This window comes from Stegastes partitus, unplaced genomic scaffold (genome assembly GCF_000690725.1).
Source record: "Stegastes partitus isolate 25-593 unplaced genomic scaffold, Stegastes_partitus-1.0.2 Scaffold246, whole genome shotgun sequence".
In the NCBI taxonomy this organism is placed as follows: Eukaryota; Metazoa; Chordata; class Actinopteri; family Pomacentridae; genus Stegastes; species Stegastes partitus.
This window is the reverse complement of record NW_007577977.1, coordinates 262538-276553: the sequence shown is the minus strand read 5'-3', so window position 1 is coordinate 276553 and position 14016 is coordinate 262538. Positions and strand designations below refer to the sequence as shown.

General features: G+C 38.5%; 1 protein-coding gene and 1 long non-coding RNA gene across 2 annotated transcripts in view; one reads left to right on the top strand and one right to left on the bottom strand.

Annotated features, from left to right (window-relative positions):
- phf24 (PHD finger protein 24) overlaps positions 1-14016 on the top strand; it is a 41950-nt gene that overhangs the window by 17269 nt on the left and 10665 nt on the right. The window contains exons 4-8 of the mRNA XM_008281824.1: positions 3425-3503; positions 4621-4823; positions 6931-7097; positions 11092-11124; positions 13104-13181. Coding sequence (XP_008280046.1) covers positions 3425-3503; positions 4621-4823; positions 6931-7097; positions 11092-11124; positions 13104-13181 — 560 coding nt within the window. The remainder of the gene's footprint in view (positions 1-3424; positions 3504-4620; positions 4824-6930; positions 7098-11091; positions 11125-13103; positions 13182-14016) is intronic.
- LOC103357304 (uncharacterized) lies at positions 9270-9689 on the bottom strand. Its single transcript, XR_520193.1, has 2 exons — positions 9580-9689; positions 9270-9375 (listed from the first exon to the last, which is right to left on the bottom strand). It is a non-coding gene; the product is annotated as an uncharacterized LOC103357304 (long non-coding RNA).

Sequence of the window (14016 nt, the reverse complement as noted above, 5' to 3'; positions counted from 1 at the left end):
ACCTTTCTATTACAGTCAGCATCATCGGGCCATCACAAGGGCACAATTTAGCTCTTGTCAAACTCACTCTGATCCTTACATTTGCTCATTTTTTTCCCTGCAACTTCAAGAACTGATTGTTTACTCGCTGTCTAATATATCCCAATCCTTGAGCGGTGAAACTGTAACAAGATAATCAATGGTATTCAGCGGTTTTGATATTGCGGATGATTGGCGTAAGTCGTTTTATGCCAATCTTGTGGAACTTGTTGTTTCTTGTCAATGAACGTAAATACAATATTTACTTGTCTTTACTCCATTTGTTACTGCTGCAGCTAGAAATGACATTAATGAACGTGATTCTGCAAAACAGAAAGGAAAAAGCGACAGAGCTGGGGAGAAATGTACAGTTTGGTGATAATTCTTATGTCTAATGACATAATCCAGTGAGTACGTCACTGTGAGTGACCTCTTACACATCGCAGTCATCTGATTCACTGCTCACAAAAAATACTGTTTGTTGCAGCTTTGAAATCACTAGGAATATCTATTTTTAAATAACTGTCTGCTTTGGTGCCAAGCTGAAATGTGGGTTATTTAAAGCTATTTGTGCTCAACACATCAGCAACACTGTCATTTTTTTTTCTCCCCAAACAGGACAATCTCAAATAACTATTTATGCAAGCTTCCAAGCATAAGATTAGAATGTGCTGCTATTTTTGTACTTTATTCCCCAGCGGCCTTTTGTGTCCTAGAGAACATATTTTCCAGATGCTGTCAGTAGGTGTTGCATAAACACTTCAATCAATTTTTAAGGTTACGCTGGATATAAAGTTGAAGGAATGTTACTATACAGACACAGCAACATCATGAAAGCAAGTTGATGGGCAGTTTGGCTGTTGTGCAGACAGCTGGTGTTACTCGGGGTAACGCTTGATGAAGATATTAGAGATGCGCAGAAGTGATGTCTGGCGAAGAGAGGAAAACAAAGGAAGCAGTTTCCTGATGACAGCATGATAATTTGCTTTGCTCTTGTTGTTGATACTTAATTCACTTAAGAATGTCAGGAAGATGCAGATGAATCGAATTATGAATTCTCGTGAGAAAGTGTTAGTTTAATTACAAGCTTAATAAGACCCCGGTATGAGAAATAAATGTAATTGTGAAAATCTGTTTTTAAAACACTAAGTTTCTCTTGGAGTTAAAGTTAAATCTACAGGTGTACAGAATAAATTAAAATGAACACCTGCCACTCAGTTAGAAAAATGATGACATATTTTGGGAGATGGCAGAAATAATCCGCAATTCACACCTGAGCAAAAGACAAACATGACATTTAATTTCACAAAGGCACTTGGAGATGAAGTGAAAGCAATAGAATGAATCAGCGGTTGAAGGGGCTCTGCTGCCATTTCAAGCTGGATATCTGATCTCTTTTGCCTAATAGATGGAAATTGCAAACAACAGATGATCTGCGATACACAATAGATCCGAAGACATGGTCATCTACAGCTCTGCAGCTCTTATTGGCATATATTCAACTTGGTACTAGCTGTTCTTTCTTGAAATTCATCCACATTGGACTGCTGTGATGTACAAAAAAAAGTACAGAAAGTAGCCACCAGAGGACAAAAGAAGGAAGCATAGAGGGTTTGATACCAGTGGTGCTCTGTTGTGTGGTCTCTCTTAGCTCAGATGCTTTATGGTAATAGTTCTCTGCTGAGATGATATCACAGTTTAAAGAAGGACACAGTGTCCCAGACTGTTGCAGGCAGGACACGACCTTATTATCCCGGTTCAGTATTTCATTTTTTAAAGATATCATTGACTTTCGGACGGCCACCAGGTACAGATGCTGTACGTGTGGGATGAATGACTGCATGAGTGGGTGAATGAGGGAAGGAAAGAAGCGAGTTCCTTCATATGTTCTTGTATACAAATAAGTAAATTAAGCAGAACCACCCACTCACAGCACCCAGATATTTGGAGGAAGGTCTGGCTAATGCTCAAAGCAGTGCAAATTAATCAATGAGTAATTACACACACAGTACACAGTCTTGCAATTCATTATTTTTTTAGGGACATTTTTTTTTAATGAATTTATTAAAGAGTGGCAGCGAAAAGAGAGACATGGAAATGAGCAGCAAATTGTTCCCAAGCCAAAAATTGAAAATGGGACTCACTGCTCGGGGCGTTTGCTCCCATGTGCTGTGTGTTTTAACCGCTCGGATACAAGGTCAAGGCATGCAACACATGCTCTGGCTGCAGATACCAGACAGTTGAGTATTGCTGTGATCTAGACAACAAATGCAGGAGGGCGTTGTACAACTTGTTGGTGCACATGTTCGGTTCATCTAATGAAGCCACATGTCCCTCTCCAGGGCAGGGAGCAAAAAGTGTGCGAGCTGGGGAAGCTTTTTCTTAATTTTTTTTTTGCATATCATTGCTATTGATCATTATAGCACTCCTCACTTCTCTGGAAAGAATGACGTGTGCTTTTCTGAGTCAGACCGGAGGTGAAAGTGAAACCCAGAACACACATCTTCTCAGTGCCATAACTCATACTTTAGAATATCTAATGGCTGTTTGCTGACATATCTGCTCTTTATCCATTTCCCCGTATTACAAATTCGCATTTTGCAGCAATTTGTCAAGCCTTGAGGGTGTTTTTATTCATCGGTTTCTTTTCAAGAGTGGGCGGCCGCGTGTTTTCATCTACATTTCATAATGCAGCTTTTTGATTATTTTTTTGAAGCCCTGACAGATTATAAGGATGATTAAGGACCCTGTAAACAAACCAGAATTGACTTACCTCAATAATCCCAAAGAGATCATTAAAATTTCATTATGCTACTTATCGGATAAGTAATGTACAAACAAAATCTTAATATTAAAATCTGTGTCTCCTGTGATTTTCTTAGCCTGTCGATTTGCTGATATTTACACCCTGCTGGGAAGATATCTGAATATTACACACATTTTTAAATTACGCACGTTTTATTTTCCTCACTGACTCTGCTTAAATCTGCCCAATTTATTGTTAATACACATAAGATTTTAATATTTAATGCACAGTACCCTGTATTTTGTGTATTTCAAGAGAGCAGATTATTTCATTTAACTAAACTCTATTTTCACATTTAAGAAGGACTTTTTGCTTTTCTTGCTTGCTTCACTTTACTGATGATACCATTATGAAGAGAGTGCAGCTGAAAACACAGCATCATGCAAATCACCTGGGAAACACAAGAGTAGCTAAAATTGGTTTTACAATCTAATAACTTGTGTGCTTTTGTCTAATTGCAGGAAGCCCATCTGGGACAATTTTGAGCATGTTCACTCATTAACCAGCAAGTGTTGTATTACTTGACTATAAAAAAAGCAGTGTGAGCATCACTTTATTACTGAGTGTAATCCTTTGCCCTCATCTCACCCTTTCCTGCAGGACAATCTGAATCTACTCCTGACAGAGGAAGAGATGTACAGTCTCATGGAGACCTTCAAGCAGTGCAAGATCATCCCAGGTAAATTACCGGCGAAAGGCTAGAGAATATATATATAATTCATGTGTGTTCACGGGGACCCTGTCCATGTGAACAACTAAGAAGTTAGGAATTCGTTTGTATAAATTTCTAAGGACAGCAATGTTTATCAATGGGTTGCTTGGTCCACCGCTTTGGTTCAGAATCCAGAGCCCCATCATTTCATCTAGCATCATCATGAAATCGACAGTGATTAGCAATTTTAATATTTTAGTTTACATCCAAATATTTAATGATACGCATGCTCATATGCTGAACTCAGATAGTAAACATAATGGCTGCTTAACATCAGCATCTTTTTCTTTTTTTGGGCTAATATTATTTAGCTCAAAGAACCTCACTGAACTCTTGTTTTGTTAATTACTTAGGTCAAATGAAAATTACTTCCCTGAAATAAAATTAAAGCTAGGATAAGCAATGTTTATTTGCCACTAACAAGGAAAGCTTCTACGCTAACTTTTCCGCATACTGTGTTCAAGTGGTGTCACAGGAAACTATAGTTTGGCACCTAAAATCTAGCAAAATCTAGCCTGAAATACAAGATTTTAGTCAGTCACATGGCTTTTCCTTAGGAGAACAGGGTTTGAATCCTCAGTGAAGCCCCAAATTAATCTAGACATTTAGCTTGACTATCTTAAAGCACAAGTTGATGTGGCAGGAGGGTCTTAGAACAGACCTAATTTACAACTTCTGAAACAGGATAGACGAAAAAAAACAATGAAGGCATTCTAAATGAAACCTATTACCAACTGCCATCATCCCCAGTTATATCACAAGACTGCCTCATTTGCCTGCCCACTGGTTATACATGCCAGAAATAGCAATGGCATTAAAAATTTAGAGAAAAATATGGTTAGAAATGCGATCACCTTACAGAGGTGTCTACTGCCTACATTGTTCCCTTAAGTTATTACAGTATTTTCCTCTACCCGGTCTGCTTCCAATTGTATAGTATTATCTCGCAGCTTGGTTGGATGGCAAACGGTGGGAGGAGAACTCGTCTTTGTTTGAAAATGAGTCACAGCAAGTTATTTATATCAGAAAGACTGCTAGGTGACTAATTAGGTCTGATTTGATGAATTGTTCCTTGCTGCCGTAGAGTCATGCCTGGTGTCAGATGAGCTGCTGCAGTACCGCCACTTTGTATCCAAGCAGCAGTTTGATAAGGACCTAACTGATGAGCAAGAGGAGGAAGTCCTGGCCCAGTTTGCTGCGCTGGATCCAGAGAAGAAGGGTCACATTGAATGGTCGGACTTTCTCTACTTTGAGTCTCTGGCTGTGTTGAAGAAGTTTCGCACCGAGGTATAGTGTTGGGTTGAGAAAACCCTTTTCTTTTTTTCAAAAAAAAATTAATAAACAATTACAAAGCAGCTTACAAACCCCATGATTTGGTTACAGCATCCCATAACATCATAATATCCACTATGTCCTGAAACATAGCCATGAACTATGTTGTGCTTCACTACTGTGACCACAAATTGGAATAAAATGCCAAGATGTGATGTGTCTTATCTTATAGGACTATATCACACTTTAATTACTGTGCCTATAAAATATGTTGTCCCACCCTTGGAAGTTTTCTCCTTTTATTGCTTTTCAGCGTTGAGTCATGGTCAGCTTAATTTGTGAAATGGAGTTCATCTCAGTGCAGTGAATGTGTCTCAAGTGATTGTAATATAAAAATTCTGTCACTAGTGAATCAGTACTCCTGCCCATAACTACACCATGAAGACAAAATAACACTCCGAGCAACTCTGTGAAAAGGTTAATGAAACGTATAAGTCAGGGGATAGAGACAAGAACATTTCCAAGTCACTGAACATCCCTTGGAGTCCGGTTAAATCCATTATTAAGAAATTGACGGAATAGGGCACATGTAAATCTGCCTATTACAGGTCGTCCTCAAAAACTGAGGGACAAGCGAGGGAGGCCACCAAGACACCTATGACTCCTCTGAAAGAGTTTCAAGCTTCAGCAACTGAGATGAGAGAGACTGCACATAGAACAAATGTTGCTGTAGTTCTTAACCAATAAATGTTTTGTTTAAAAAAAAAAAAAAAAAGAAGAAACTCATAGCAAATCTTGACTTCAGTTTGCCAGAAAGCGACTAGAAGAAGATTATTTTTTTCTGTTTGGCCATCAGATTAGATGCTATGTTTGGGACCACCACCCTCACTGTGAAGCATGGTGGTGGCAGCATCATGATGTGTTTATGCTCCTCCACAGCAGGACCTGATAGTCTTATAAAGGTTTAGGGCAAAATGAATGCAGGAAAGTATAGGAAAATCTTGAAGGACTGCCTTGTGTAGTCTGCAAGAGAACTGCAGTTTGGGAGAATTTTTTTTGTTGTTTTTTTTTGCAAGACAATAACAAAAAGCATACAGCCAAAACTATACAGAAATGGTTCAAAGATGACAAGGTGAATGTTCTGGAGTGACCAAGTCGGGGCCAAGACCTCAGTCCAATTAAACATTTGTGGCTGGACTTAAAAAGGGTTGTTTAATCACGATCGTTGTGCAACCTGACAGTTTTGCAGAGGAGAATGGAGTAAAATTGTATAGTCCAGAAGTGCAAGGTTGATTAAGACATTGACCACACAGGCTTAATGTTGTAATTGCGGCCAAAGGTACATTTACTTTACACCGACTTGATTCATGCAATCATTTGTTTGACATTTTTTATTTGACATTACTTTGTTGAAATCTGTTTGCACTTCGACATGAAGGAGTCATTTTTGTAAACCATTGTTGAAAAAGCTAAATGACATTGACCATGATTAAATGTTGAAAAGCAATAATAGAGGGGAATTTCTAAGGCGTTGTATACTTTTTATAGGCACTGTATATACTTTAAAAAGGCAGTGTCGACAATCTTCTGTTGACTTTGTCATAGAGCAACTTTATAGAGAGAAGGTACATTTTGTTTAGCAAACTTAGGGAGGGTATCTTTTAACATTAAGCTTTGTAGCGTTTGGCAAAAGCATACCTTCCTTTAGGCCGCTAAATAAATACTATTTAATCAGCTTTTGTGGTCAAAACAATACACTATTTTGAGGTTAGTTTGATAGAAAGGCTTAAGTTTGCACCCATCAGCTTGATATATTAATTTTACTGTCTCTTGATCAACACAGCAGCTTAAAAAATGTTCTTTTGTTTATGGCTTGGAGGATTAAAACTGCAGTTTGTAGAGTGTGTGAGTCTGCGGTAAAGCAGTGCTTTCAGATTATGTCAGACAGTACTAATGTAATTGAGGATGATTGAGGCCAGAGAAAGCAGTCCTAAAAATACATTTGCCAGGCTGCAGAATTACAGCAATTTAATCATAAAACGTGACTGGAATTAATATAAGTGATTTAAAGGAGCACATCCAGGTCACCTAGTCTGAAACTTGTTGGATTTACCTCTCCTAGAACTCTCTGGTACGTCTGCTGACCGCCAAGGAAAGAGACAGTGCGAGGTCAGTGTTCCTGGGTCTTGCCCTGGATAAAGACGGTGTGATCACAAGAGCAGAATGCCGTCAGGCCCAGCAGTCCTGGTTCAACAAGCTCAACAAAGACTCACAGTCTTGCAATGTGAGGTGAGTACACCACACGTCACTTCTGTGCAGAATTGGCAAAAGTTTGAATCTCATCTGTATGCAAAGTGCAGCTGGTGGAGGCAAATAAAAAAAAAGGTTTGGCTGTGCAGGAAACAGAGACAGTGAGAAAAGAAGAAAGATAACGAGCGGTGTTCTTTCCTCATTACATAAACTTCCTCTGGTCAACATAAATCACCGTGACAGTGTTAATTTTCATTGCTTTGCAGATGACACACCGCTTTACAAGCCTAATATACCAAATGATAAAACTACACTCTTGCCGAGTCAAAATGTTCTGCTTTGGACTTTGTTGCTGCATTTGAACCATAACTAACTTGTGTTTTAAAGGCTCAAATGTAAATCATAGTTTTTGTCTAAAATGCCGCATTAGTAATCTTCCATCCCGAACTTAGAAACTGGATTACATGACAATAAGTTGTTCATTAGGAATCCCCAACTGTCTTTTCCATCTCACTGCATCTTTCATCACTTCTGTATTGGTGCAGCATAGGATTAAAGCATGAGATGTTTCTATCTTATAATTAAATACTTTTTCAATAGATCTTAGCATTGACTTTCTTCGTGTTGAATTTTAATGAATTACATTTTTTATATGTGCGTGCATTTCCAATTATTTCTGCATATTTCTAAGAAACGACAAGTACTAATTGCAAAAATGAATGCATTTAATTACTTCATTTGTTGGCTTTCTTCCAAAGCATTATGGCCGGTTTTCATTCTTTTTTAAATGGCAATTTTAAAACACTGTCAAAGGCACAGCTTATGGTTATTGAGAATTACCCCCGGAATCTGCAGCTCACTTCAACATTGTTTAACTATTAAGTCAACTGTACTGTTTGGTTCACTGTAAGTGTTCTTAGAGTGTTGTTTTTGGGATGCATGATACTCGATTATTGACATCCAATATGTCTATATTTTCTAACTCATTTTGGCCAATTGCTGATACAGATATATGCATTTTGTTTATTGATTTATGTTTTTGCCTATTGGCAGAGAATGCCGACATCTTTGTGTATCCCTAATTTCTGGTAATAGAAAACAGCTTTTTTTTGTTTTTTTCCAGCAAAAAAGTGCAAAAAGCCCACCACACAATTTATGTAGCACCAAATTACACACAGACTCACTTAGCAATTGACAGAGAGTGATTGCTGAATTTTAATTCATCAGGCAGACAAACATTACTCCAAATAAAGGATAATGGTACTCCATAACTGCAAGTTGTGTAAATCAGGAACTATTTGCAAACAAGGAGGCCATGTTTTTACTGCCCCCAGCTGGTGAAGAAACAACATAAAGTTGCATTTAAGTTTTGCCAAGTGGCCTTATGTTAATGCATCAGTACGCATACCATTTGTGTTTTATAATTTAAACTTTCAATTTGCCTTCAGAGAGAAACAATCCTAAGTAACAGGATTTCTCTGATGAAAGGGCTAATTCAAACTGCTTAAATAAAACATCCATAGAGCCGTTACAGTTGCACCACAACACAGCTAATTTCATATAAGGGTCCATAGATATGGTTATGTGGTTAGAATAAAGGAACTCCTACAAGGTTGTTGGCATTTCTGTTAACAAAATAGTTGTCTTTTAATCTCTCTATGCAAAACAGCAATGCTTCTGTTATCTGTAGGAATCTCAGATTTAATACAGACACACAGAACTTGTCCCACTGCACCATTTTCTGATTACATAATTTGCATATTATACTTTGCTTCCAAGATGATGAAAAGGAAGACATTATTCATCATCACGCAAGTCACCAAAAAAAAAAATTATACTTTTGTTCACATTAAATCTGTAAAAAAAAAAAAAAAAAAGAAAAGGAAAAAAAGAAAAACTACAGAGCAAATATAAGTTTGTGTTGGTACTGGCAGTTATTATTTGTTCTCTGGCCAGTGTAACAAATCAAAAGCCACAGCTCTGATCGCTCAGAGATTTGCTTTGACTAAAAGTTCCCCAGGGTTCTGCAGGGTCAGCAGCTCCACCGCCGATTGTAGTCTTTTGGAGATCCGAATTGATTGGATTTTCCGTTCACTTCGGTTGTGTTGACTCTGGAAAAATATATGTGTGACGTATTACAGTTATCACAGCTATCTGTGAGATGGAGCTCCACACTAATGTTGCTTCTACAGACCACAGACGACGACCAGGTGGGTTATGGGGTGTTTTATTGCAGCTCTTTCCTGCAACACAGCATACAGCACCGCAGTGGTGTGGGAAAGTTAGCGTCACAGTCTCGGGACAATCAGAACAACACCTGACACGAGCGAAACATTTAAGCTAGTTTAGCATCATTAACAAGTCTCTAAACATACTTTTACGGCCTAATAACTCACAGGAAGTGCTCAAAATAGTTAGCGTAGGTCACAGTGAGTACATGACAGTAATACATAAAGTCTAAACATCTGGAACATTAAAGAAAATAATTAATTATCCCGGACCATGCAAAAGGACATCTTACCACAGTGAAGTCCTCTTTCCTCTGTGCAGTACTCACGCTAACCACTGCACCAATAGATAGCGGTGTTGCACCTTTTTGCCATAATTTAACAGGCACAAATCTCCTCCGTTACATATGTGTGCGCCGAAACGAGACGGTGCGGTTTCTTTGCCTCGCCGCGGAGGAGCTTTCAGTTAAAACAGATAACTGAAAAAAAAATCAAAGACGCTGCTGCTGAATGTCACGATCACCGATGCAGGGCGCAGTAACTGCTTACACAAATGGACCGGTAACAATGAAATATCACAGGCACATATGATGTCAAAAGGCTGTTTAGCATTCCTGTGTGACATACTTGAATCTCTGAAGGGACATTTCAGCATGAGGACTCAAGCAAATCAAGCTAGCTAGGTCTTTTATATTAAAGGCTAAATATAGTCCCTCCTTCCACTCATGTCAATAGCAGGACCTCGGCTGTACAGCATGACTGAATATCTGCTGTTAATAAATTGCCATGTATTGAATGGGTAAAACTGATTTAGTTGGATCTGAAGACTCATGACGTTTGGTCAATTAATGCTCTTGCCCTGAAATGGCTAAAAGCTATGGACAGAATAACACAAACACATAGTACAAAGCAACCCAATACAGTGACCTGACAACAAATACCACCTTTGGGAAGCTGTTTTATTGAGACTGGATCAAAGCAGATCCCAATATAATGCAATCTAGTGCAACAACACTACAAAGCACAAGCTTGAATCAACAGCTTTCTGACCAAGCCCTAACAAAAAAGCAAAAACATCAAAAAAGCAGTCTTTGTTGGATTATTATAGTGGTATATTGTATTGTGCAATTAATTTTTTTATTATGTCCGCTTTGTGATGTATAAATAATAGCTAACATGATGTCCACTTTGGCAATTTGGTGCAAAGTTTGCACAATGCATATGACATCTGAAAGACATCACAACTCCGTTAAGGGGTTTAAACCCACAGACAGATCTAATTCCAGTAGTAATGAAAGGAAAAAAAAAAAAGTCCTGATTGACGTTAAATGTGTTTGTGAGACACTGTGAGTGTTAGTAGTGGAGTTAGCATTCTGATATTTTACTCATGTAAAAGCAGCAATTACACAGAGTGCACATATTCCATCACAGGTCAAAGTTTGGCTGTAAGTTCAAGTATTAATATCAATGGTAAAATGTGCTAAAATTTCAGAATAAAGCGGTTTTTTTTTTGGTGTTGCATTGTAGTGCAACACAAAAACACTTTATAAACTTTAACATTAGTCAGAATCTGCCAAATAAGTTGGAAAATATGCACCTTTGACATTTAGGCCACATAAAGTCAAATAAAATGCAAATGATCAAGAACAAAAAGCTCAAATTTGTGGTGTAATAAATGTGCTTTCTACCACTGTCTTCATGTGTGTGCATGTGCTTGTGTACTGCTTAACCTCTTGTGCTGTCAAATCTCCTCTGCTGTACCATTCCATCCCTCTCACGTATTCAACATGCGGCATTCCCCACAGACTCATGGGATTCTGCTCTCCTATGAATTGTGGGTGAGTGTGACTCAGCACTGCATGGCTTGTCTCTCTTGTTCCTCACTTCAACACCTTCTAGCACTCTGCGGTCCTCGAGTGTTTCCAGACAACCTCTCGATTTGGATTGAATTTGTAATTTTACGCCTGCTCCAACAGAAAGGAGCCTTCGCGTCTCCAAACCGCAGTCAAAGACACATGCATCCCTGAAGGAAGTTTAATGAGCAGAATGTGAGCTCCTCATACGATCAGGTCTTATTATTCAGAAGCATGGATAAGATTAAGGCTGGCCTCTAATTACAGGGATCAAAAGAAAACCTTTTTTTTTCTGTCTTTGGGGGCGCTTCTGTTTAAAAGCCTCACTTAGAGGACACTGTGGATTGATGGAAGTGTGTGCACTCGCAACTTCACAATAACTGGCTGAAACACCAGTCTCATTCATGCTTGTTAAAAAGCAAGTAGATATAAAAATGAGTCAGAAAACCTTGCTCCCTTTGATTGTTGTGTCTCAGATGTTCACGTGCCGTGGCGTGAAAGCCAAGGGGAGATTTTCAGTCATCAGTCATCAGCCATCAGTCAAGTCAAGAGGAGCTTCTATGACTTCAAACTATCAAAACCCATGACTGATGTAGGTGTCAGTTATTTGAGTTTCTACTGAAATGGAAATTGATAGTGTCTTTATGCTATATTTTTATATAATCATTTTAATTTGGCATTATACAAGTGTTTTTGCATTTTTTATGCCCAAAACTTATAAAAGTGCTTTTTACTAGCTCAAACTGAGCAAACTTTTACTGCTGAGGAAGAACGTGTACCAGTTTTGTCACAATTTACATTATAATGACCCTCTGAGTTCAGACAGTTAAGTCAGTATCCTCAAAGAAGCATCTCTAAGTTGCAAAAGAGAGAGTCAATCATAGTGCTGAAATAATTGGCTGACTGAGACAAGATAGACAATAAAGATTTTCATCGTTTCTTAACTGTCGTAGCCTGTTTTCACAATTTGTTAGTTTTCTTTAAATAATCTGCATATTATTGTGAACCTCAAAACCCAATGGTGGGTTTAAAAGGCATGTTATAATTAATAAATCACAAAAGTTACACTATTCATTAGAGCCACAAAAAGAGTAAGAATTGGCAGTTTCCTATGGTTCTTGAATCATTCATCTGTGATGTGCTCTTCAGTTGGGAAACTCAGCCAAATCTAAACTTGAAATCATGCCACATCATTTCAAAATTTGCCAAAAATAAAATGTTTACACGCACCGGATTTAGAAGAAAACCTGCCCTCCACAGGGCAGCTGAGAAACTGAGCATCACCCAACAGTCATATTAAAATTTCAGGGATTTCTGTAGCTGAACTGGGCTGAACTGCAGGCTGTGTTTACACAGAGCAGGAGGCAAGTCTAAAAGCAAATTAAAAAGTTTAGATCATGAAATATGTATTGTAAGTAGAGGCATTTCCCCCCGGTACTGGCACTTGGAAAAACATTGTACATGTTGTTTCCAAGTTTGTTTTTTTTTTTCATTTTTGTAAAATAATAATGATAGAAATTCATTCAGTATATCTAGTTTTACTTCACAGAAGCGATTTCTGAGTTCTCTCTACTTCTAGCCACAGTTGTGCTGTATGCTGCAATAGAAAATGAGCCCAGATTGCATAAAATGTGACATGAGCACAGAACCTGCTGAGGGTTCAGAAGGTTAAATCAGTATTCATCATCTACAGCCCTAATTAAGACTTCAAACAGTAAGGTGAAACAAACTCATCAGACTTGCATACATGGATTATAAAATGTCTTTTTAGAACCACCGTGGATGCTGTCATGTTCAATGGATGGAATGATATTAATAAATCAGGCTGGATTTTCCCCTTTTTATGATTGACCTTGTTTTTGTCTTTCTGTCTTTCAGCAGAAGGCACTAGCTTGTTCTTCACTGACTGTTACACCAGCTACCTAATGCTTTTCTGTCATGCTTTCTTTCGGTCTTTGGTACAGTATAAGTAACGTTGGCCCCATATGCGAGAGCAGTCCGACCAGCTCTGGCAGTGAAAGGAGCAAGACTGATGAGAGCAGGTATGTTTTCTTGTATTTTTATTGACTGTTTATACGTCAGGGTGGTCAAAATTATTGGAAACAAGCCTGGTGAAGCTGTCGTCTTACAGTATCTTGGCCTGTGGTGAAATTTAGAACAATCCAGTTTTCTGCTGGATCATCCCACTCACAACCCTGCAGTGGTTCTCGATGTGAAAAGACTCTTCTTGTGCAGCAACAGTGGGATTCATTTTGAGTGAAAGCCGGAGCATGGATGGTCACGACCTGCCTGCAATGTTTTAGGCTTCACCGCCGCTACAAATGACCTCCCCCTCTAGCTTTCACCAGATGATGCCGGAGAATCCTCTTTGGCACGTCATGACTTTAGAGACTTTTCTTCATGCCACATTACATGATTTTTCGCAGTAATTGCAGTTAATGAAGCAGCACTTCAGGCAGCGACTACAGGGAACCACTGTTACAAAGAGAAGAGCTACACGAGAGAGTCTTATTACATTGAATACTAATTAGCAGAACATGCTCAGGCTGAGGTCTGACAAGTTTCATAACTGAATTTTGAAAGCATCACGAGAAGCATTACAGCGGAACAGACGCCAGTCGCTTACTATAATGATGTTAGTGTATTGGATTACAAGGTGGTGTTGTGTAAGATAATGCCTGCACATGCACATATTTAGTATGGTGCTTATGAAGCAGGATTAAAGGTTTGAATGAGGCCATGCAGGAAATGGCTGATTTTATTCAATATTTTTCTCACAAATTCCACAATAAGACCTAAACCAACATTGTGTTTCCAAAATCCATACTGTGTCGAAAGGCCCATTTCTGTAGAGACGCAAATATATATATAATATAT